Raw genomic sequence first — 21,785 nt, 5'->3', positions numbered from 1 at the left:
TCTCTTCCCTATGTAATCAAACTATCCCAAGGTTCTTCTTTCATAATGATGATTTTTGTGTTCAATCCAAATTCATTCAGTATGATTTCATCTTGACTCTATCCTTCTTTTATTCCCAGAATATTCATTTTATTCTATATGTGAGTCTAGACCCTGCAAATTTTCTTTAATCAAAGATCCACTTATTAGTAGAAAAAGACTTCAAAAATACTAATTGCAATTTGCTATAACTTTTATTTGAGCTGGTCAGTTCCTTGAATTGGCATTGAGGAAGATCATTATATTTCAAAGAATTGGTGACATATTTTTATTTCTTTTTCATATTCAGAAAGGTCTAGAAACTTATACTCCATTTTAAACCTGCTAATCTCCTTCATTCTTGTTTTTTTTAAAAAAAGAGACAACTGTGGAAAGCACTGCTTTATCAGACTTTCATACTCAATCCAGAGTAATCTGATTTGCAATCTTGTGACCAGAGAAATAAGAATAAGAAATATTGGTGTCAGATAAAAGCTCTGAATATTGCTTAAATATTTTTAATATTAAAAAAAAACTTACTAAGGAAAATGTAGGAATGTTGTGAGGGGGGAGGCAGAAAAGGATTTACTACTAAGTTTTGAATTCAGAAATCTTAGAGCCATTGTGCTATTGTTATATTAATGGTAAGAATAGCTCTAAAACACATTAAAAAGCCTGGTAAGCAGTGACTTAGTCGAAGAGGCAATGGATTGCTGAAGTTAGCTACAACAAACTAATGTTATTTGAGATGTACAACCCTAGAAATTATATAATATAGAAAAGTTTCTTCAAAAATCGAGCATAAAATGCATCCTAAACTCACTTTCATGGAGAGTGGATTATTCATACAAAGTAATATTGTCTGCTCCTATCCTAAACAAATTAATATTGGTCATTTTGGTTATGGGACAACTGGATAATGAAAATAAACCTATTAGTTTTTGTATTCTTCATAAGGACATGTTATACAGATAAATCATGTTTGGCTTCTGATGTTATCCAGTAAAAACTTTAGAGAAAGAATTCCAATTCACAATTCTCACAAGTAATCAGTGATGCTAAATACAGAAAACATGCAATCATCTATCACCCAACTCTTCTGGGTATATCTCGCTGGAATATTTGTATAGATTGAAGATTATAACTTGGGTTATGGTGAAGGGAGACAAGAAGCAAAAGAGATGCTCAGTTTGTCACAGACAATTTTTCTTTTCCAGGGCAAGACTCTAGAATGAAGCAACTCCAAGCAGGTAAAAATTAAAACAATAAAACTGGAGGCAAAACAGATCATAGATGAATGATAGTTAGCTGGATGGATGGATGGATGAATGGATGATTGGATGGATGGATGGATGCATGCATGCATGCATGGACCGACCAGATTGACAGGCCGACAGGCTGACAGACCAATAGACTGGCCGGCAGGCAGGCAGGCAGGCAGGCAGGCAGGCAGTTAATAATTTGGAACCATGTTAATTTGCATTCCTGGAATATAATATAATTTTGTAATATAATTATACAACTGTTTTGATTAAATTTGTCTCAATTTTTCATTTTTCCAGGGAATGCAAACAAAAACAGCCAAATGAATATAGATATATTTCAAATATGATTCTTTCTGATATCTAGGTTGTTCATGCTGATAGCTAGCTAGCTAAGTAGGTAGGTAGGTAAATAGGTAGATAGATAGATTAGATCGATCAATCGATAGATCGATAGATAGATAGATAGATATGCTTGGTTTTCCTTAATTTTGGACTGATTTTCTGAGTTCAAATTATATACCACTATTCACAGTCTTTGAATTATATACAGATTCCAACTTGATTGAGGCAGCATTATGGAACTGTCCATAACATGCTCTTAAAATTGAACATGTGTTCACGAGTTCATGAGGGCACAGTACTGTAGCATGACAGGGAAGAACTTCAGGTTGAGAAATATGATAGCATTTATTCTATTTTGTATACTATTTGATTTTCTATAGGTCCCTGAAACTTTCACAGGAAGAAATGTTCAATACAAGCACGGTGACTGAATTCCAGCTTCTAGGTTTATCCAAGATCCAAGAACTTCAAACTATACATTTTGTTACGTTCTTGGCAATTTACTTGGTGGCCCTGATGGGTAATTTCCTAATTATCACTGTCATAGTCCTTAATCCCCACCTTCATACTCCTATGTACTTCTTCTTGGTAAACCTCTCTGTTGCTGATCTTGGTGCCATTTCTGTCACTATTCCCAAATCCATGACCCACATCGGAACAATTTCCTATACTGGATGTGCTGCTCAAGTGTTTTTTCTCATCTTTTTTATGGCTGTAGATGTCTCTCTCCTCACAGTTATGGCATATGATCGATTTGTTGCTATTTGTGATCCATTGCACTACACAATCATGATGAGCAGGGAATCCTGTGTGAAAATGGCAATAATTGCATGGGTCAGTGGCCTTCTCTATGGATTAGTCCATGTTGGTGGCACCTTCTCTATCACATTTTGCTCCAATGTTGTCAACCAGTTCTTTTGTGAGATCCCCCAGATATTAAGACTCTCCTGCTCTGACCTGTATCTCATAGAAATTGGGATTCTAGTTTTCAGTGCCTTTCTGGTTTTCAGTTGCTTTATATTCATAATACTTTCTTATATGCAAATCTTCAGAGCTGTAATGAAAATACCCTCCATGAAGGGAAGACAGAAAGCATTCTCTACCTGCTTGCCTCATCTGATTGTTGTCTCTTTATTTATCTGCATCTGTGCCTTTGCCTATTTGAAGCCAATCTCAAGATGTCCGTCTGATTTTGACCTGGTAGCTACTGTGATTTACTGTTCTGTGCCATTCATGATGAATCCAATCATTTATAGTATAAGGAATAAAGATATACAAACTGCTCTATGGAAGCTCCTTAACCATCTCACTCTCTGGGTGGTTTAATGTTCTCCTTCATTCACTTTCCTCAGATGTATGGATAGAAAGAGGATTGAGTGTAACATTGTATGTAGTGGTGGGAAGCAGGATATTAAGTGAATACTCTCTTCCCCCCCCTCTCTCTCTCTCACACACACACACACTCACACACACACACACACGTACACACACACAGAGAGACATGGACACACACATACATACATGAAGTGTGCATATGCGTGTATGTATAATTAAATTTAAGTGGGATCGGAAAAGAGACTGAGTTTATTCACCCTTATACAGTATGTTTTCTCAGGCCTATCTATGGATAGACTTTGTCTCATTTTGTGTCAAATTGATCCAAATTCTGCTGAGTGCTTCTAATACAGAAAGATTCCTGTTGCAGGCTATTCCCCTGATGAACACGTTTTATTGCAGGCATGTTTCTATTAAACCTCTTTCAAGAGAACTTCTACCTATATGTTTTAAACTCTACTATCTACAAAAACACAGTGAGCCCATTTGATGTTAATTTAACCTTTATATGCCATTTTTTAGATTAAACATAATTTCATTTCATTCAATTTCCTGTGATTGTATCTTTGTACCATAATATAAATATCACTGAATAATTTTTCTCTGTATTTATTTGTTTATAATATGTAATACAAAAATACAAAAGAAAACAGTTGAAAAATAGGGGAGGGAAAGGGTAGGGGAAAGTGTGGGGCAATGGAAAAAAAGAAAGAAAAGAAACTGACTTTCAACTCCCTTTGGTGCAGTAGAATAAGATAATAACATCAAACCTCAACTTTTTACTTTTTCATAATAATATAAGCTAGCCATTTCTATAACAACAAACCTATTAATCGATAAAACCCAAAATCAAAGTTTCATTTTTTCCACCTCAAGCACAAAGTTCAGAAGAGGTTTCCAAGTAGAAACAAAAGTAATTGTTTTTTTTTTTTTATCAAAGCAATCAATTTGGCCATATCTGCTAACTCTATCAATTTTTGTAACCACTCATCCATTGAAGGAATCAAAGTATCTTTCTATTTTTGTTCGTAAAGTAATCTTTACGAGTAATAGGGGTGGTAGCGATTTATTTATTTATTTATCTATTATTCAAACTTCTATACCGCCCTTCTCCTTTCGGACTCAGGGCGGTGATTGAGTCCTTGTCATGGTCGGATCATTCCCTCCTTAGGCTTAACTTTCTAACGGGCACACCCCGCTGCAGGGAGGTGGAACAGACCAGATGGTTCCGCCCCAGGCGCCTGATGCATTCCAGATGGAGCTTGGACCATTTCCTGAGGCTTTGACTCATGACTTGGCTGAAGAGCTGGTGGCCGCCTGGGATAGAGCGGCTGCTGATGCTTTGGACCGAGTCATGCCTTTGCGACCTCTGACCCATCGCCAATTTTACCTGGCTCCTTGGTTCTCCGAGGAGCTGAGGGAGATGAAGCGCCGGAAAAGATGCCTAGAGAGCAGTTGGAGGTCTAGTCACTCCGAATCCAACTGAACACGGGTGAGGTCTCATATTAAGACCTACCTTGTGGCGATAAAAGTGGCAAAATCTAACTATTTTTCTGCTCTTATCGTATCGGCAGATAACCGCCCAGCTGCCCTGTTTAGGGTGACCCGCTCCCTCCTCCATCTGGGAGTGTGGGAGGATCCCTTGCAGAGTCATGCTGAGGACTTTGTTAGGTATCTGCACGATAAAATCACTCAGATTCAGGAAGCCTGGTCTCTGATTGGGTAGGTACAGACAGGATGATGGAGGCCGGTCTTGAGAATGTCATTTGGGAGGAGTTTGACCCTGTTGCTCCCGAGGACGTGGACAGGATACTGGGGTGGCTGAAAGCGACCACATGTTTATTGGACCATGTCCCTCCTGGTTGGTGCTGGCCTCCCAGGTGGTTACGTGAGGCTGGCTCCAGGGGATTATCAATGCTTCCTTGGGTGAGGGTGTCTTGCCACCCACCTTGAAAGAGGCGGGGGTGAGGCCCCTCCTCAAGAAGCCCGCTCTGGATCTGGCTGTTTTGGCTAACTATCGTCGGGTCTCCAACCTTCCCTTTGTGGTGAAGGTTGTTGAGAGTGTGGTGGCGCAACAGCTTCCTGGATACCTGGATGAAGCTATTTATCTGGATCCGCTCCAGTCCAGCTTCAGGCCTAGGCACAGCACGGAAACAGCATTTGTCGCATTGGTGGATGATCTCTGGAGGGCTCGGGATAGGGGTTGTTCCTCTATCCTGGTCCTGTTAGATCTCTCAGAGGCTTTTGATACCATCGACCATGGTATCATGCTGCGCCAGTTGGAGGGGTTGGGAGTAGGGGGCACTGTTCTGCGGTGGTTCTCCTTCTATCTCTCTGACCGGACGCAGTCGGTGTTGGCAGGGGGGCAGAGGTCGACCCCAAGGCGCCTTGTTTGTGGGGTGCCACAAGGGCCGGTCCTCTCACCCCTTCTGTTCAACATTTATGTGAAGCCGCTGGGTGAGATCATCCATGGCTTTGGGGTGGAGTTCCATCAGTATGCTGACGATACTCAGCTGTACATCTCCACCCCAGGCCATCCCAACGATGCCCTTGAAGTGATGTCCTGGTGCCTGGAGGCCTTGTGGATCTGGATGGGGAGTAACAGGCTTCAACTCAATCCTTCCAAGACCAAGTGGCTGTGGTTTCTGGTGTCCCAATATAGCCAGCTGGTGCCATCGCTGGCTATTGGGGGCGAGTCATTGGCTCCCACGGAGAGGGCTCACAACTTGGGCGTCCTTCTGGATGCACGGCTGTCTTTAGAAGAGCATGTGATGGCCATGGCCAGGGGGTCTTTTCATCAGGTTCACCTGATTCGCCAGTTGCGTCCATTTCTGGATTGGGACTCCTTACACACAGTCACTCAGGCACTTGTCACCTCCCGCCTGGACTACTGCAATGCTCTCTACATGGGGCTCCCCTTGAGGAGCACCCGTAGGCTCCCCACACAGGGGATTATGGGAGCGAGGGGGCGCTCCCATGTGATGCCTCTCCTGCGTGAGCTGCATTGGCTTCCGGTGGTCTTCCGGGTGCACTTCAAGGTATTGGTTACCACCTTTAAAGTGCTCCATGGAATTGGACCTGGGTATTTGCAGGACCGCCTTCTGCCGCCGATAGCCTCCCACCGGCCAGTACGCTCCCACAGAAAGGGACTCCTCAGGGTGCCATCAGCCAGGCAGTGTCGGCTGGCAACCCACAGGGGGAGGGCCTTCTCTGTTGCAGCACCTGCCCTCTGGAATGATCTGCCCCCAGAGATACGTATGATACCGGGCTTTTCGCCGTACCCTAAAAACCTTTCTTTTTCACCAAGCAGGGCTGACGTAACCCCCCCCCCCTTTTTGAGATGTTAGATTTTTAATTGTCTATGGATTTTAGTTGGGATTTTAAATTTAGGCCAAAGTTGTCTAATTCTTTTAACAAATTTTAAATTTTGTATTGGGATGTTTTTATTTTGGCTGTGCACCACCCTGAGTCCAGTAGGAGAAGGGCAGTATACAAATTTAATAAAATAAATAAATAAATAATAAATAAATCTTGTTATATATCTTCAATATATAACATTGAAGTTCCCCCCCCCAAAAAAAACAAAAAACTTCCAAGTCTTTTTCCATTAAACCCAGAAGAAAAGTTTATGGTTTATCTTTATATTCACTTTGAGAATTTTCTATATTATATTTGCTTTTTATATATCTTATTTATGCTTATTATATATTTGCTTTTTCATATGTCCACCATAAACAATGGAAGTTCCCTTCTTTATATTTGCATTTCCAACATTCATTTGAAATACCTTTATAAATTCTTGATGACTTATCTGGTGTTAAATACCAACAATACATCCTCTCATTAAAGTTTTCTTTTAAATTATAATTTAGTGTAAATTTTTAGACCTTTTGTCCAAATAGTCTCCCATTGTTCAAGCATTACATTATATTCAAAGTTTCTTGTCCACTGAGTTATGCCATGCTTTACATAGCCATTGTCCAAATTCAAATTCAATAGCAATTTATAAAGCTTAGTAATACGTTCATCGCTACCAAGCAGTAGGATTTCCAATACATTTTTTACAATGTCAAACCCATATTTTTTTTTATTTAAGTTAAATCTTTCTATCAATTGTACATATGTAAACCAATGGCAGACATGTCCTTCTGATTCTATCTCCTCTTTGAGTTTGAGGATAGGATCACCAAAATTAAAAGATATTATTTGACTATAAATCCACCAGTTTAGATTCACCGCCATTTCCTTAAAAAAAAAAAAAAAGTTTCCAGGGGAGACACCCAGAGAGGCATCATCACATATATATTCCAAACTCATAAGCTGATACATCAAACAAAATGATGATTAAAATCAACTTTTACTTTAACCTTGTCATGCCATAAATATGTTGAGCAAACCAAATCTTAATTCATGGCCATCTCAGTCAAGTAACCTCTTATTCTGAAGATTAAAGGTAAAGGTTCCCCTCTATATGTGCTAGTCGTTCCCAACTCTAGGGGGCAATGCTCATCTCTGCTTCAAAGCCAAAGAGCCAGCATTAAAATTATAATTAAAAAGTTTGGATTAGTTTAGATTAATTTAATTTAATTTATCTTGTTTAAATTAGTTTAGATTACATTTTTCAATTTTGTATTGATTCTAATATAAAGGAAGATGACAATATCTGCTCATAACATAAACAAAGGCTGTCTTGGGTTTGTAACTAGTTATCCCTTTGTACCATTTCCACTTGAGACCATATTAATAAGTAGTGAGGGTTCAATAGTCCCCAGAAAATTTAACCGGGGCTATAAATATCCCAAGATCTTGCTCATATTACTCATCAAGCAGAAAAATAAGAGGATTACAAATCAAAAGCCACCAAAAATGAAAGGTTGATAAGTTCATGACTTCAATGTTGTCACTGGAAAGTATTGACAATGGAATGAAGGTTTGCTTTTAACCCTTCTATTATTCTGGAAATTGAACGTCTGTCCTTTCAGGTATAAATTATATCAAATTTGTTGAGAAAGAGTCAAATCTGTTGTAAGGTTTGACCCTGAAGTTTCTGATGTATGTTCAAAATTTTGGGTACAGCAAGGGGCATTCTGTTTTTTGTTTTTTCATCTTTATTATGCTCCCTACTACATATGTTTTGTTCCAGAATTCTAAAAAGAGTTCTAAAAAAAAATTATGTTCTTTATAAATGCAAGTTAAAACCATTCCGGCATTTGTTCCACCATGCTTTAAGGTTGCTTCCTTGTTGCTTATCATCATGTTATTGATTTATTCTGAGAATTGGGTCAACATGTTTTTGGCTCCACAACAGTTTATCTAGAATCCAAGCAAAGCTTGGTATTATGCATGGCTTGCTCTTGTATTGGTGCTTCAACCCTTTCCTATTACTGGCTACAACTAATTCTGGCTTAGCATCTTCTCTGACCCACTTCTGGTAATGAATGCATATTTTATCAATTATTCCAAATTCTTGAAACAATTACTGGAGTTATTTTCCTTTGTTGATATAAACATTTCTCATTTAACCTACTCATAATCTTTCTAGATAATTTTCTAATCTATGTTTTAAAAAGCTTTGATCTGATATTTTCTGTTAAATAAATTGCATACATGACATTCTTGTCTCACTCATGTTGTCCTCCAAGCTCAAGGAAGCCACTACTCTTCTCCTTCCCTCTCTAGGCACACATTAATATAAAGGTTTCTGTTCAATAATCTGCAATCTCAATAAGAGTTATTACCAAAACTTCATGATTGGAAAAAAACAACAACATTGTGGCATCCTTCCAAAAATAGAAGGAATGCCAGCTTTGTTGGAGAGTATTTCTTCCCCATAGATACAAAACTTCTCATATTATTTGCTTAAATGTACATGACATAAACTTCAGATATAGCTGAATTCTTCTTCTTCCTCCTCCTCCTCCTCCTCCTCCTCCATCATTAGGAAAGTTTTATTACCTTATGAACTTGTAGCTTTTTAGGGAGTAAGACATTATTTCAATCTTTTAAAAAGTATCCTATTATTTAACTGGCAGTATAATTCATTGATTCATGGTATTTTTCATCAGTTTTTATTGTTTAAGGTTTAAAAGGTTATTGTAGATCTGTTCAGTGTTCAGTGAAGGATCGGGGGAGTAGAAGAGGGAATGTTGAATGTGTGAAAAAACTCCAGGGTATATGCAATTCTTATGGAAGTGTTATGCGTGCTGGTGTTATTTGTGTACTTGCTTCATATCCTAGTTTATAGTTTTTCTGTATAAAGTTGTGTACTTTTCATATAAAGAATTCAAGTCTTTTGCCCAATTTTCCCTTCCTTCCTTCCTTCCTTCCTTCCTTCCTTCCTTCCTTCCTTCCTTCCTTCCTTCCTTCCTTTTCATTTTTTCTCTCTCTTGATATTTCATTGGGAGAGAATGAAATGCTCTCTTAAATAGTTTAGATCTTCAGATGAATCAAATTTAGAAGTCCTTGAGAACATTTCATTTTCTTCAAATGAACTGAATTTAGGAGTTCTTTTTCCCTTGACATAGGTAGAGTTTCACATAACTATAACTATATTTTTATTCCTTGCTAAAAGTAATTAATTTCTAAATCCCCATCTAAAGTTATTTGAATGTACTCTGTGTGTGTTTATTTAAAAAGTGCTAGCATAAAAAGAACTAAGAATTTAATTTAATTTTTTTTAAATGCCCATAAAAACTGATATTTTAGCACCAATGAGAATAGATAATATATCAAATTATGTTCATTATTATCCCTTGTGTATTTATGTGAGCAGAAAAGGAAGCTAAATTTGTAATTGTGCAATGGGGATGGGCGGATGGATCTATAATGTCTGTCTATTTGTCTATCTGTCTTTCTGATTGCCTGCCTGCCTGCCCGCCCATCCATCCATCCATCCATCCATCCATCCATCCATCCATCCATCCTACTTATTAATTACATTTATATCTCTCATTTTGTCTACAAGCTCCAAGTGTCACATTGCCTTCTTTGGTTTTAGTTTTGGATTTTTTTTTTGACAAGAACCCTATGAGCTACATTTGTCTGAGAAACCATGTGACTAGTATATAGTCACCCCATGAGCTTGCTTAGTTGATTGATAAATTTAATCTGGGTATCCCTATATCTAGTCTAAATCTTAATCACTTTACCACACTAGATCTCCTAATGTCTTACTCAGAATATTACAATAAATAAAGTAGCAAATAAATTACTATTTTTTTAAATAAACCATTACAGCATTGTGGGTATATTTATGACTGCAGCAATAATTAGAAAAGTGATGAATGAAAATGCAAATATATTTATCTATAACCAGCAGCAGGATTAGTTTGAATATCTATGACAAAACAGTAACAAGATACATGGTAGGTTGAAGTCCTTTACATCAGATGCAGTTAATCTAAAATAATTTTGTTAAATATATATATTTTATCAAAGGAAATGTATTTTTTTAGATTACAGTTTTAATCTGATTGATATAATTCAAAGATGGGCAAATACTCTGAAGTATTTATTGTAACACAGTTGTTAATCAAATTGTAATTTTGTGGTTCTTATGTTTTCCAAAACAAAATGAAGACAAGTAATGCTGGCATTCTCTTAATACTATCTAGATATAATATTAGTAGCCGAGGTGTATGTACCTAAAGATAGAACATTGGGGACAGAGGACTGAATTCCTGTTTCTGCATGAAATGATTATGTAATCATTTCATAAATCATGCCAGCTAATAGAATTTTAGAATAAAACTACTATGCTAAAAGCATAGTAATTTACCCCCTGATTTTCAGTTGCTCAAAAAATTCAAAGAAATGTACAATACCATGTTGCTAGACAAATCTTAAGAAGTCACAGACAAAATTCCTTAGATGAAAAATTAATCCTACCTGATCAGATGCTCAACATTAAATAAATTCATTGATAGGGTGTCCTACCCTAATGGCAATCCTAGTAAAATGCAGATCTATGTCATTCAATAGATTCTCAACGTATTGTTAGAAATTTAAATCGATGGACATACATATTTAATTATTTTACTATGTTTTTGTTTCTTCCTGAAATCTTCCTAAGGAATCCTATCATGTTCATTGGAGAGAAATCAGTAGCAAAATGGAAACAAAGAATCATACTAATCTTAAAGAATTCATTCTTTGGGGGCTAACAGATGACCCTAAACTTCAGATCATGTTCTTTGCTGCTGGTCTATTGATCTACATTGTCACTTTAACAGGGAATTTGATCATAATTATTTTGATAAAGATTGACCAGCACCTCCATATTCCCATGTACTTCTTACTGAGTAATCTGTCCTGTACAGAAATCTGTTACATCACCACCACCATGCCAAAGATGTTGTGGGACCTCCTCTCAGAGACCAAGTCCATTTCCTTTACTGGTTGCTTTCTCCAAATGTACTTCTTTCTGACTACTGCTGCCACAGAAGGTGCCCTCCTTTCTGTCATGGCATATGATCGTTATGCAGCCATCTGCCAGCCATTGCGCTACACTTTACTCATGAGTCAGCCTCTCTGCCAGTGTCTGGTGACATGCTCGTGGGCCATTGGAAATCTTAATGCCATTACCAATACTGCCTTTGTTTTCTCCCTGAACTTTTGTAGTTCCAATATAATAGTGCATTTCTTTTGTGACATACCACCTCTTCTGCGTTTATCCTGTTCTGATATTTCCCTTGCTAAGCTGGTGACATTCATTATCTCAGGAAGCATTATGGTAACCACTGTCTCCTTCATTGTCCTCTCCTACTTTTTTATAGTCTCTGCAGTGCTCAAAATCCAGACAACTCAAGGCAAAATCAAAACATTCTCCACTTGTGCCTCCCACCTTACTGTAGTTAGCCTCTTCTACAGCACTGCTATCTTTACTTATATGCGTCCATCCTCTGGTCACTCAGTAGAACAAGACTGTTTAATCTCTCTGATGTATACAGTACTCACTCCTTTGATGAACCCTCTGATCTACAGCTTCAGAAATAAGGAAATGCAAGCAGCATTTTTGAATGTGCTTGGAAAGAAATAAATTTTTCACCTCTAAAAGTTCTTGCAGCAATCAAAGAAATTGATGTAATCCATTGTAAAATGTCCATGAATACATTGATAACAGAGAGCTTGACTGCTTGTTCTCCTTTCCCACCTATATCTTTCTAAATCAGTTTCTGAGAGTAAAAGATAATTAGATTTTTGATGTATATTAATAGATACAATAGGAAGAGCAGGAAAGGAATATTGGTTTTTCAAGTGTCAGTATGTATATTCCCATAAAACTGGTAATTACTTCCACTCCTATTTCTTAATGAACTATCTGCTGCACTATACTGTATGAATGATGCAACGGAAATAAATAAAATTTGAATGAAAATGAAAAAAAAGTCAAAAACGAAACTTAAAAAAAAACACTTATATCTAGAAGTCTCAGCCTTAGGCCTCTGTTTAAATGTAAAATTTCCAGAACAGTTTAACTTCTGGAAGGATGCAATGATATAATGCATGCCTGTATTAGCAATACATTATAACATTGACAGCTTTTTGGTGCAGAAATCCTCATGATAGTGCCAGAATCATAATTCTAATTCAGTGGTATCCACAAGAAAAATAAAAAAAGGCATGGTGATAGAAAAGTCTTGAAATCAGTAGTGATTAATGCTTCAAGTAACTGTGAAATATGAATGAGATAAAATTATTAATAGTCAATGTATATGATGATGGTGATCATGATGAAAGTCATGGTAATTCTGCATGCCGTACAATCAAATAATACTTTTCTTGCATACATTAGTGGAGTTCGCTTTCATCTCAAGCCTCCAAGTGGGCTTGAATAAAAATCATTCTTAGATAATGCAGGATCCTTATATTTCATTACTCCAACACCGTCCTTTACATATTGAATTACAAAGCTATAATCACATTTCTCAGCTTCCCACATATGCTATTAGAGAAGATTACTTTGTATACAATGCTACTACTCCTTATTTGTCTTAGAGACGTACTTCTAACTCTATTCATTTGACATTAGGAATGAAAGGTCTACTGCTGCTTGCCAGGAAAGAGAAATTGTGCTTCCTCAGCATCCATATAAGTAGCCCTTAAATTATGACCAGTTGCTTAGCAACCATTCAAAGTGATGACAGATCTACTTTTGTGCAAATTATGACCCAGTTTCAAAGTTCTGATGATTGAGGGCCCTCTGTAGTCATATGACTGAAATTCAGGTGCTCGGCAACACAGCTGCATTTACAGAGTTTTGTGGTATCCCATAATAATTTTACCACATTTTACAACAGTTTTATTGAAAGCCAGCACTTACTTCCAGTTTTTGGCAAAACTGCACAATAGTGATCAATGAGTTCACTTAACAACTGCAGTGGTCACCTAACAATAACAATGATCACCTTGCTTTTCACTTTACGACCATGGCATTTACTTTGTGAGCATGGTGTCCACTTAATACCTGCCACAAATTTTTCACTACCATAAAATTGGATTAGTTGTGTGTTTTACAACCATCATGATTTAACAACTGCAATAGACAGACTGTGTCATGATCATATTTCACTGGCTACCTGTAGTGGAGTTCGGATGGTTTTTGGTGTTTGATGAATGATAGTCGTAGGCTGGGAGAGATTCTAGAGGAAAGAAAAGAAGGAAGGAAAAGAGTGAACATAGAAGACTGAAAATTTTGTTTGGTTTTTGCTTATTTAAATTTTGAAGACCAGATATGCTACCTCTATTCCAACTTGAAATGAAGGTATGATCTAGAGCTAAGAGTCTGATTATGCTTTCTATCTGATGGTGGCAGAATTATCATTGTGTTAGACTGATGGTATGCATTGATCAAGAACAGCACTATGAATTGTGTACCATCCAAACATGAGAACTGGTTATGGTTACTGTATATTCTGATACCTTCTGTTTGGATATGAGAACCTGGACCATGCATATTCAGGATGATCTAATAAATTGAAGGAGAAAGACCAGCTTCATGCTCATATAGTCTGCAATGAAACTGACTGATCTATGTGCTTTCACTCTAATTCCATCTGGTGAAGGAAAAACTGATCAATGTGCCTTCTACCCATTTAGAAATATCTGTTCTGCTCATTTACTTAATATACACATATAAATCTGTATTATATGTACCACATGGCTGAAAAAAATCTACATATAAAATCCATTTTGATCCCAATCTTAATTTAGTCTTCTAAAGAAAGCAGATGCTAGGATTAAAATTTAACTATCCGTCTTGGAAATATAATATGGTATATAATGTACATTTTAGAAATCTCAACTATTTATAAGATGTCCTTATGCTTAATTTCAATATTAGAATAAATTTAGTAAACAAAATCAGCAAAACAATGATTGAATACTCTCAGTTTCTCATGTGGAAATCTTCATTGACTCATTCATTCAAATCCTGGGATGGGTAATTCAGTTGTGGCTTAGTCCAGCATCAATGCAACAATATTCTTAAAATTTGGGAAATGATATCCTTTGGAGATAGACCCTCATTTTTTTCCTGATGTCCACTGGGTTATTTATTATCTGCATTCAGATATAACTAAGTATTACTGCCCATGTATATACATTGTTGGAGCTGAATCATTCTTCTGGCCAAACTCTGAGATCTGGATTACCACTGAATATCAGAAAAGGTATATAAATGTCATTTTCTAGAAATGATCTACTATAGTGTTTAAATTGAGATAAAATATTGAAAATCTATTATAATATTTTCACTCAATATGGTGAATATATCTCCTGCCTCCTATTTTTCCCACAACAACCCAGTGAAATATAATCTTACTTCACTTCAATTCTTGGTTGTAAAATTCAAATGATCAGAGATGGTACAATATAAATTTTGACTGTAATTAATTATGGGGAGGATAAATCCTGTTTCTACTCCTCTTTTTATAAAAGACAAAATAATTGAAAACTTATCTAGATCTAACTCAAACTCTGTAATTACATCAAAGCAGTAATTGCAACACAAGAATGCAATGTTTTGTAAAAATGATAAATCCATGTCATCTTTTAAAGTATGATTTCTATTAATATTGGAATTGAATAAAATGTAAAACTTCAGAAAACAGACCTGGAAACCATTATATAATATGAGGCCCTACCAGCCTTCTTGATCATCTTGTCTGATGTACTTTCTATAAAACCACATAACCATATATTAGTCTAAGTCTTCACTTAAATTGTGTTAATGAACTGCTAGTTCAGCTTGGCTTGTAATGAAGCCATCTGCATGGAGACAACAGACTTCCCTTTATGATGTCATGCTGATGTTATCCATCTTAGTATGAGTTGTATAGCTAATACTGGTAAGTCTAAAAGTTTTGTAAGTGCAAATGCTCTAAAAGTTTTGAATATACACTAGTGAGTTGTTTTTTTCCATTCTTTGTTTTCACTAAGAAACAAGGATAACAAAATTTATGGCTTTTTTTAAAATGGTAATTACTTAATGTAGCCCCAGGGAAACTGACTATGAAAAACAACTGCAGCATAATTATAGATATAAATGCAAACAAAAGGAAATTCTAAGTGAGGCATGAAGGATAGTGTGAAAAAAAAAAGGAAAGTTGAGTACTTAATATATTTTATAATAGTTTTGACATCTCTCTTAGAAGTAGGTCACACTGAATTCAATGGGATTTAATGCAAGGTAAGCACTGCATGAGATTAACTTCATTCATACTTGAATGATTCATTGTTAAAAAGCTAAAAAACTATCTTAATTTTCAGTTTTTATTTTTCCAAAATGTTACTTTTAATTTTCCTTTCAATATATTTTTAATGTAACCTCAGTGGAAAGAGCTCAAAGTAAACAAAAAAAGACTTCATTTCAGAAGCTTTCTCAAGTGAACAAGATTTTCACTAATTACTCCATGGAAGGGCAGAAAGAAATAACATTATCTCAGACAATTGAAAGCAAAAAGATTGACTGCTTTCAGTTTGTATGATCAATCTACTTTCTTTCAGAGGAAACAAAATAGAAGTTTGCAATGTAAAATACAGAAAATAAAATATTCCCAGATCTATTTTTGATTTAGAAAAATCTGTACAGGTTACAGTCATTAAATAAAGATGGCACAGCACAGTAGATTTCAACCTTTTTGATCTTGAACTGATCTTTAATTCGAGTATGCATCTGAGAATCTACTTCTTAATATTTCATCCATCAATATGAAGGTGAAATGTTAATTACAATATGTGTTAGATAAAGTCCAGATCACAACTTAGTAATGTGCTGTCAAACCGTGAGCTGTAAACTAATCTATCAATGATAGGCAATAACAAGTAGAAAGGGTGTTATAAGAATATATTGAGTAGAATTCCATTTATGGAAAATGGATCAGAAATGAAGATCTAAGTGCATCTGAACAGCATTTGAAAAAAGCTGATTATCAATTAGTAGTATTATTCTGCTTCTTCCATTTTTAGGGCTACCAGCAGGCAAAACCACAGTGAGTGAAATAGCATCAAGCAAATCTGCACACCAAGGCAAGAAGAAATTGAGGAAGAGTTATTTCAAGTATTACTTAATCACAACAAACCAATAATTTAACCCTGAGCTACATACATTCTCCACTATTATGTTTAAGAATTCATTAATTAAGATGCTGGATCTGCAAAAGAAATTCAGATCTTGGAATCAATACAAACTGATTATATACTTTGTGCATTTGTGTCCCTTTCTAATGCAAAATGTTTGCACTGCACATGCTTCTTTTATTAAGGAAACATTGGGGTTCTTGTTCTGGATGGTAATTTCTTTCTTTTCTACATCTGCTTTTCAATGGAACAATTCCCACTGTAGCGGTCTATGGCTCTGAAGCCAATTTTCAAGATGCATAATGATCATTCTAGCCATTGCCAATACTGGAAATGACTTTTGTCTCTCATATTATTTCTTGTTGCATTTGTTCTAACCTGCTTCTGTTGGTTTTCAAAAGAAATCTAACATTTTCATACATCTTTTATGCTTGTGATTACACTTTACACTTTGATCCTGGCCTCCCTTACTGAAAGCATTACAAGCAGCTCCTTCTAAAGTCTTTTCTTCTATCCCAGAGCTGCTTCAAAGAGTTAGCAGGAAATATAATGTTTAATGGAACAGAAGTATACCATGAAATGCAGGTGGAATTGTTGTATTTTTTTCCTTATCTGATACAGTGCTTTTCAGAATAGCCCTGGGTTTTCAAGCCCTGAGATCTGGGTCATAAGGTGACATGGATCCCATTTACCTGATTCAAACACTTATCATGGTAACTTTTCATAACAGAAATTATAAGACTGTTCAGAGCACCTGAAGGCAGGACAAAAGCAATGGATGGAAACTAATCAAATAGAGAACCAACCTAGAACTAAGAAGAAATTTCCTGACAATTAAAACATTTAGTCAGCGGAACAATTTGCCTCCAGAAGCTGTGAGTGCTCCAATATTGGAGACTTTTAAGAAGAGACTGGACAACCATTTGCCTGAAATGACTATAGGTTTCTTACTTGAGCAGGGATTGGACTAGCAGATCTCAGAAGTCCCTTATAACTCTGTTATTCTGTTCCTTATTTAATAAAGCAAAAGGGGGGAAATGGTTCTAGCTCTGTTTTCTGTTTCTGGAACTTTCTAGAATTACTGTATGACACTAAGATGTTGAAAAGACTGTGTCTTTATATAATTAAAGATTAAATATTCCATATCCCCCTGCCTCACATTTAGGTTCCTGAAGAATCTGCCAGCAGTTTCTCACTTTTAAGAGGTAAGAATAATGGACGTTTATGGGCACTGCTTTTTGGTTGCTGTACCTGCTCTTTGGAATATCCTTCTCCCCGTTATTCAATTAGCTCAGCTTCTATTAGCTTTTTAGACATTACTGAAAATAGAGTTATCTAGGAAAGCTTTTCAAGAGTACATGGGTTGCAAATTTACAAATAAACAAAACAAATATAAGTACTAAAACAAATTTTAATGTAGAGTAAAGCTCTTGGATTCATTGAATCAGTTGTGTCATACCCACAAAAAAGATAAATTGAAAGAAACTGAAATTAAAAGGTTCTCAATCCTTCCATCATATTATTTAGGATTTACTAGCTTCTGTTAGTAAGTGTGAATTGTTCATCAAGAACAGGAATAATATTTAAAGTACAACATTCTTGGGGGCAAGAAACCCACAAAGCAGGGGTTTTTAAGGAGGTTCTAGTACAGATTGGCCAGTGGCCTGCCAGCTCACTACAGCTGACTTTTTATCCTGATCTAGATCTGCTGCCTATATGTGAAGTTGCCCTGATGACAAGAAGCAATGCACAAAACTGATTTATAAATTAACTATTATTTGACACAGTCTTTTTTGCCACTGTCACTTTTGGGAGTACCAGCATTGGTTGGTAACAGCTGAGGACTCTTCAAGCCCAAGAAACTGAAATAATCTGATAAAAGATGGACATCAGACTGACAGAAAATCAGAACCAGACAGGTTTCACAGAATTTCTCTTAATTGGTTTCTCTACTGACCCAAACAACCAGACTCCTCTCTTTATTATAGGTCTGTTTCTCTATTTGCTTACTTTAACTGGTAATCTAACCATCATTACATTGATTAGGATAGATCAGCATCTCCAAACTCCAATGTACTTCCTCCTTGGCAATCTCTCTTTTGTTGAGATCTGCTACATTTCCACTACTCTTCCCAAAATGCTGTGGGATCTCTTGTTAGGGGACAAAACCATCTCCTACATAGGTTGTGCACTACAATTGTATTTCTTTGGTGCATTAGGGGCCACAGAATGTGTCCTTCTCTCAGCCATGGCATATGATCGTTATGTAGCTATCTGCCACCCCTTGCACTACACTATTCTAGTCAACCAAACAATACGTCTACGTTTGCTGGCAGCCTCCTGGAGTATTGGCTTTTTGAATTCTACTATTACTGTATCCATGGTCTTTTCCCTACATTTCTGCCATTCCAATAAAATCAAACACTTTTTTTGTGACATTCCTCCCTTACTACGCTTATCTTGCTCTGACATCTTCATCAGCCAGATGGTGACTTTCACCTTGTCTGGGGGCATTATGATTGTGTCATTCAGCCTGATCCTTCTTTCCTATATATTCATTGTCTCCTCTGTCTTCAAAATTCGCACTGCTCGTGGTTGGATGAAATCCTTTTCCACCTGTGGATCACATCTCACTGTGGTAAGCATATTTTATGGCACCATCATCTACACCTATATACGTCCTTCCTCTGCTCACTCTATAGAAGAAGGCCCCCTTGTTTCAGTACTATATGCCATCATTACACCACTGCTTAACCCCCTGATCTATAGCTTACGAAACAAGGAAGTGCAGGGGGCTCTTTGGAAAGCTCTTGGAAAGATCAAATTATAATTGGAAGTTTTTATAGCTGAATCAAGACCCATACAAAATCATTAAAGTAGTTTATGTAAAGAAAAATCATTTTACCTTTAATTATTTTGTAATAATGCAGTTTAATAAAAGAAAATAACTTCACAATAGGTGCCATATGGTTTTTATTGTTACACCTAATGGGAGTGACATTTGCCTTTTTCAACTATTTCCATCTCTTTTGCAGATTCTCCTGCCCAACACACACACACAAATCTTGATGGAATTTATGGTATATGATAGTATGTAGTCTATATTCATCTTTCATTTCTACTGGCATATTGAATTTTCATCAATGTGTGTGTGTTGTGTGTGTGTATGCATATGTTTGTGTATATATGTGTGTGTATGTATATGTATATGTATATATATGATGTTTGCGTGAACATCAAGAACCCAACTAATGAATGTTATATTTTATGCTTTTTTGGAGAGAAAATGTGTCATCGCTTTGGGAGTGAAGCACTTTGCTATTGTGCATTGCTAAATTTCCAAGATCTGACATTTTTCCCTATTTATTAGAATTTTTGATCTCCTCCCCATGCAGGCCGTACAAACCAATTGACAACACAGTGAAATCTGATGCTGTTTTCTTATTCTGACACATGAACAAATGATCTGAAAGTGCCCCAACTGGACTGAATATTGGTTATTTGCCCCAATCCAAGTTTGTATGCTACTGAGCTGGTATGTATGAGTTAGCAAATAAAATAAAAATAAAATGTAGAGATTAGGTTCAAACATGGAGTTTTGATCTAGCTATGATTTTAGTAGACAGATGAGACAAGGGAGGAGAGAAGATCTGGTAACTAGCAATGGTTGTTGTGGAGCAAAATGCAGTTAGCATTTTGACTGGTCAAACCTTGCATGCAGGGGCTTGGGCTTAAAGGCTTGAGAGAAAGCTCCTTTCCTCAGTTGCTAAGGGTCATGCTGCTGGTTTAAACTGTAAAAGCAGAAAGTAAGAAATAGATAAAAGACAAAGAGAGGTTGCCATATTTTTTTTTTCCTAGCTGTTTTGAGACATCAAGTAAATGTCTTTGGACTGATTGTGGGAATTTGGTGGTTGGAAAAAGATATCACTGTGGTTGTGCTGGCAATTGCATAAGAGCACCAGCCTGCCTACCATCCCTGTCCTAATGTTCCCTTTAATTGTATCCATTTTATGTATTAAATTCATGCTTATACTTAAATATATTATCTAATATGTACTCAACAAAATAAAAATAAATAAATAAAAATAAAATTATGGAAGTGCACATTTCTGATGCCAGTGGGAGAAGAGGATGAAGACATCAGCTTCAGGCTTTTCCAGGAGAAGATAAATGAAAACCTAGAAATAGGGGCATGTTTTACCCCAAACTCAACGCATACATGCATAGAGGGAGGCAGTTCCCTGCAGATTGAAGCATGAGGCCTTCAGGGAAGACATACACTGGATAGTACTTAGCAGGAGACACAGGAGAAGATACATCACACCACATCTGCCCAGAGGGGCAGCTGAGAGGCAGGTCAAAAAAGAGTTGAAGATAGGTTTTTGGCACACACAAAGAAACCTTAGCAAATACCTTCCTATTACTTTCTCAGTAAAAAGCACAGATGGAAAAAGAAGAGGAAAGAGAGGATAGCAGGTGGTTGCCAACAAATAGCTCTGGGAAAGGATGAAAGTAGACAGGAAAGTTGGACATTTTGCTGTAAGCAGTTCTGCTTTTTCACCAATTCCCATAAATATAGCTGTGCATAGTAAAAAGAAAGAGAGTACCTCTACTATCTCATTCAAGCAATTATTCTACAGTACTTAACATATGCATCTATCACAGCTATAAAAGACAATTATGTCTGTGACATTTATCTATTTTGGAAAGAAAGACAACATTTGAAACTATTTGAAAAAAGTCTCAGCTTTCAGACTGAGTGTTAGGTTTTCATACTAGCAGTATTATAGAATGGATATGGATGTCACTACTGTGACAATTAGTATAATATAGTAATAATATAATATAGGATAGGATAGGATAGGATAGGATAGGATAGGATAGGATAGGACAGGACAGGACAGAACAGAACAGAACAGAACAGAACAGAACAGAACAGAACAGAACAGAACAGAACAGAACAGAATAGAATAGAATAGAATAGAATAGAATAGAATAGAATTCTTTATTGGCTAAGTGTGATTGGACACACAAGAAATTTGTCTTTGGTACATATGCTCTCAGTGAACATAAAGAAAAAATAAAACATATTCATCAAGAATCAAAAGATATAACACTTAGTGATAGTCATAGGGTACTAATAAGCAATCAAATAATACTAGGAAACAATAAAAATAATATAAGCTGTAAAGATACAAGCAACATGGATATAGCCATAAGTGGGAAGAGATAGGTACTAATAAGGAA

The 21,785-nt window shown here is 36.4% G+C and overlaps 4 protein-coding genes across 7 annotated transcripts in view; 3 read left to right on the top strand and 1 right to left on the bottom strand.

Moving 5' to 3' along the window:
- The window catches only part of LOC117669000 (olfactory receptor 14A16-like), an 82,071-nt gene that overhangs the window by 19,180 nt on the left and 41,106 nt on the right, over positions 1 to 21,785 (bottom strand). Inside the window, exon 4 of one of the 2 annotated variants that reach the window (XM_087891954.1) lies at positions 13,538 to 13,600. In XM_087891954.1, coding sequence (XP_087748080.1) covers positions 13,538 to 13,600 — 63 coding nt within the window. Of the gene's footprint in view, positions 1 to 13,234; positions 13,601 to 21,785 lie in introns of those variants that run through there. The other variant, XR_015733718.1, reaches the window with a different exon arrangement.
- On the top strand, positions 167 to 3,020 carry LOC117668711 (olfactory receptor 14A16-like). Its single transcript, XM_087894508.1, has one exon. The coding sequence runs from the start codon at positions 2,031 to 2,033 to the stop codon at positions 2,949 to 2,951; it is 921 nt and encodes a 306-aa protein (XP_087750634.1). The 5' UTR covers positions 167 to 2,030; the 3' UTR covers positions 2,952 to 3,020.
- On the top strand, positions 11,071 to 11,997 carry LOC117669002 (olfactory receptor 5F1-like). Its single transcript, XM_034423094.2, has one exon. It carries the CDS (start codon positions 11,071 to 11,073, stop codon positions 11,995 to 11,997), a length of 927 nt encoding a protein of 308 aa, XP_034278985.2.
- LOC132712403 (olfactory receptor 5G9-like) lies at positions 15,283 to 19,491 on the top strand. 3 transcript variants are annotated; one of them, XM_087891951.1, is made up of 3 exons: positions 15,311 to 15,362; positions 15,611 to 15,648; positions 16,428 to 19,491. In XM_087891951.1, the coding sequence occupies exon 3, from the start codon at positions 18,421 to 18,423 to the stop codon at positions 19,366 to 19,368; it is 948 nt and encodes a 315-aa protein (XP_087748077.1). In that variant the 5' UTR covers positions 15,311 to 15,362; positions 15,611 to 15,648; positions 16,428 to 18,420; the 3' UTR covers positions 19,369 to 19,491. The 3 variants fall into 3 exon arrangements, with proteins under 3 accessions (XP_087748078.1, XP_087748077.1, XP_087748076.1); XM_087891952.1 differs by lacking the exons at positions 15,311 to 15,362; positions 15,611 to 15,648 and adding an exon at positions 15,283 to 15,307; XM_087891950.1 differs by lacking the exon at positions 15,311 to 15,362 and having other exon boundaries at positions 15,450 to 15,648.

This window comes from Pantherophis guttatus, chromosome 4 (assembly GCF_059756535.1).
Source record: "Pantherophis guttatus breed Tessera chromosome 4, ASM5975653v1, whole genome shotgun sequence".
Taxonomy (NCBI): Eukaryota; Metazoa; Chordata; class Lepidosauria; order Squamata; family Colubridae; genus Pantherophis; species Pantherophis guttatus.
The sequence above is the reverse complement of the archived record's forward strand: the minus strand, read 5'-3'. Positions and strand labels throughout refer to the sequence as shown.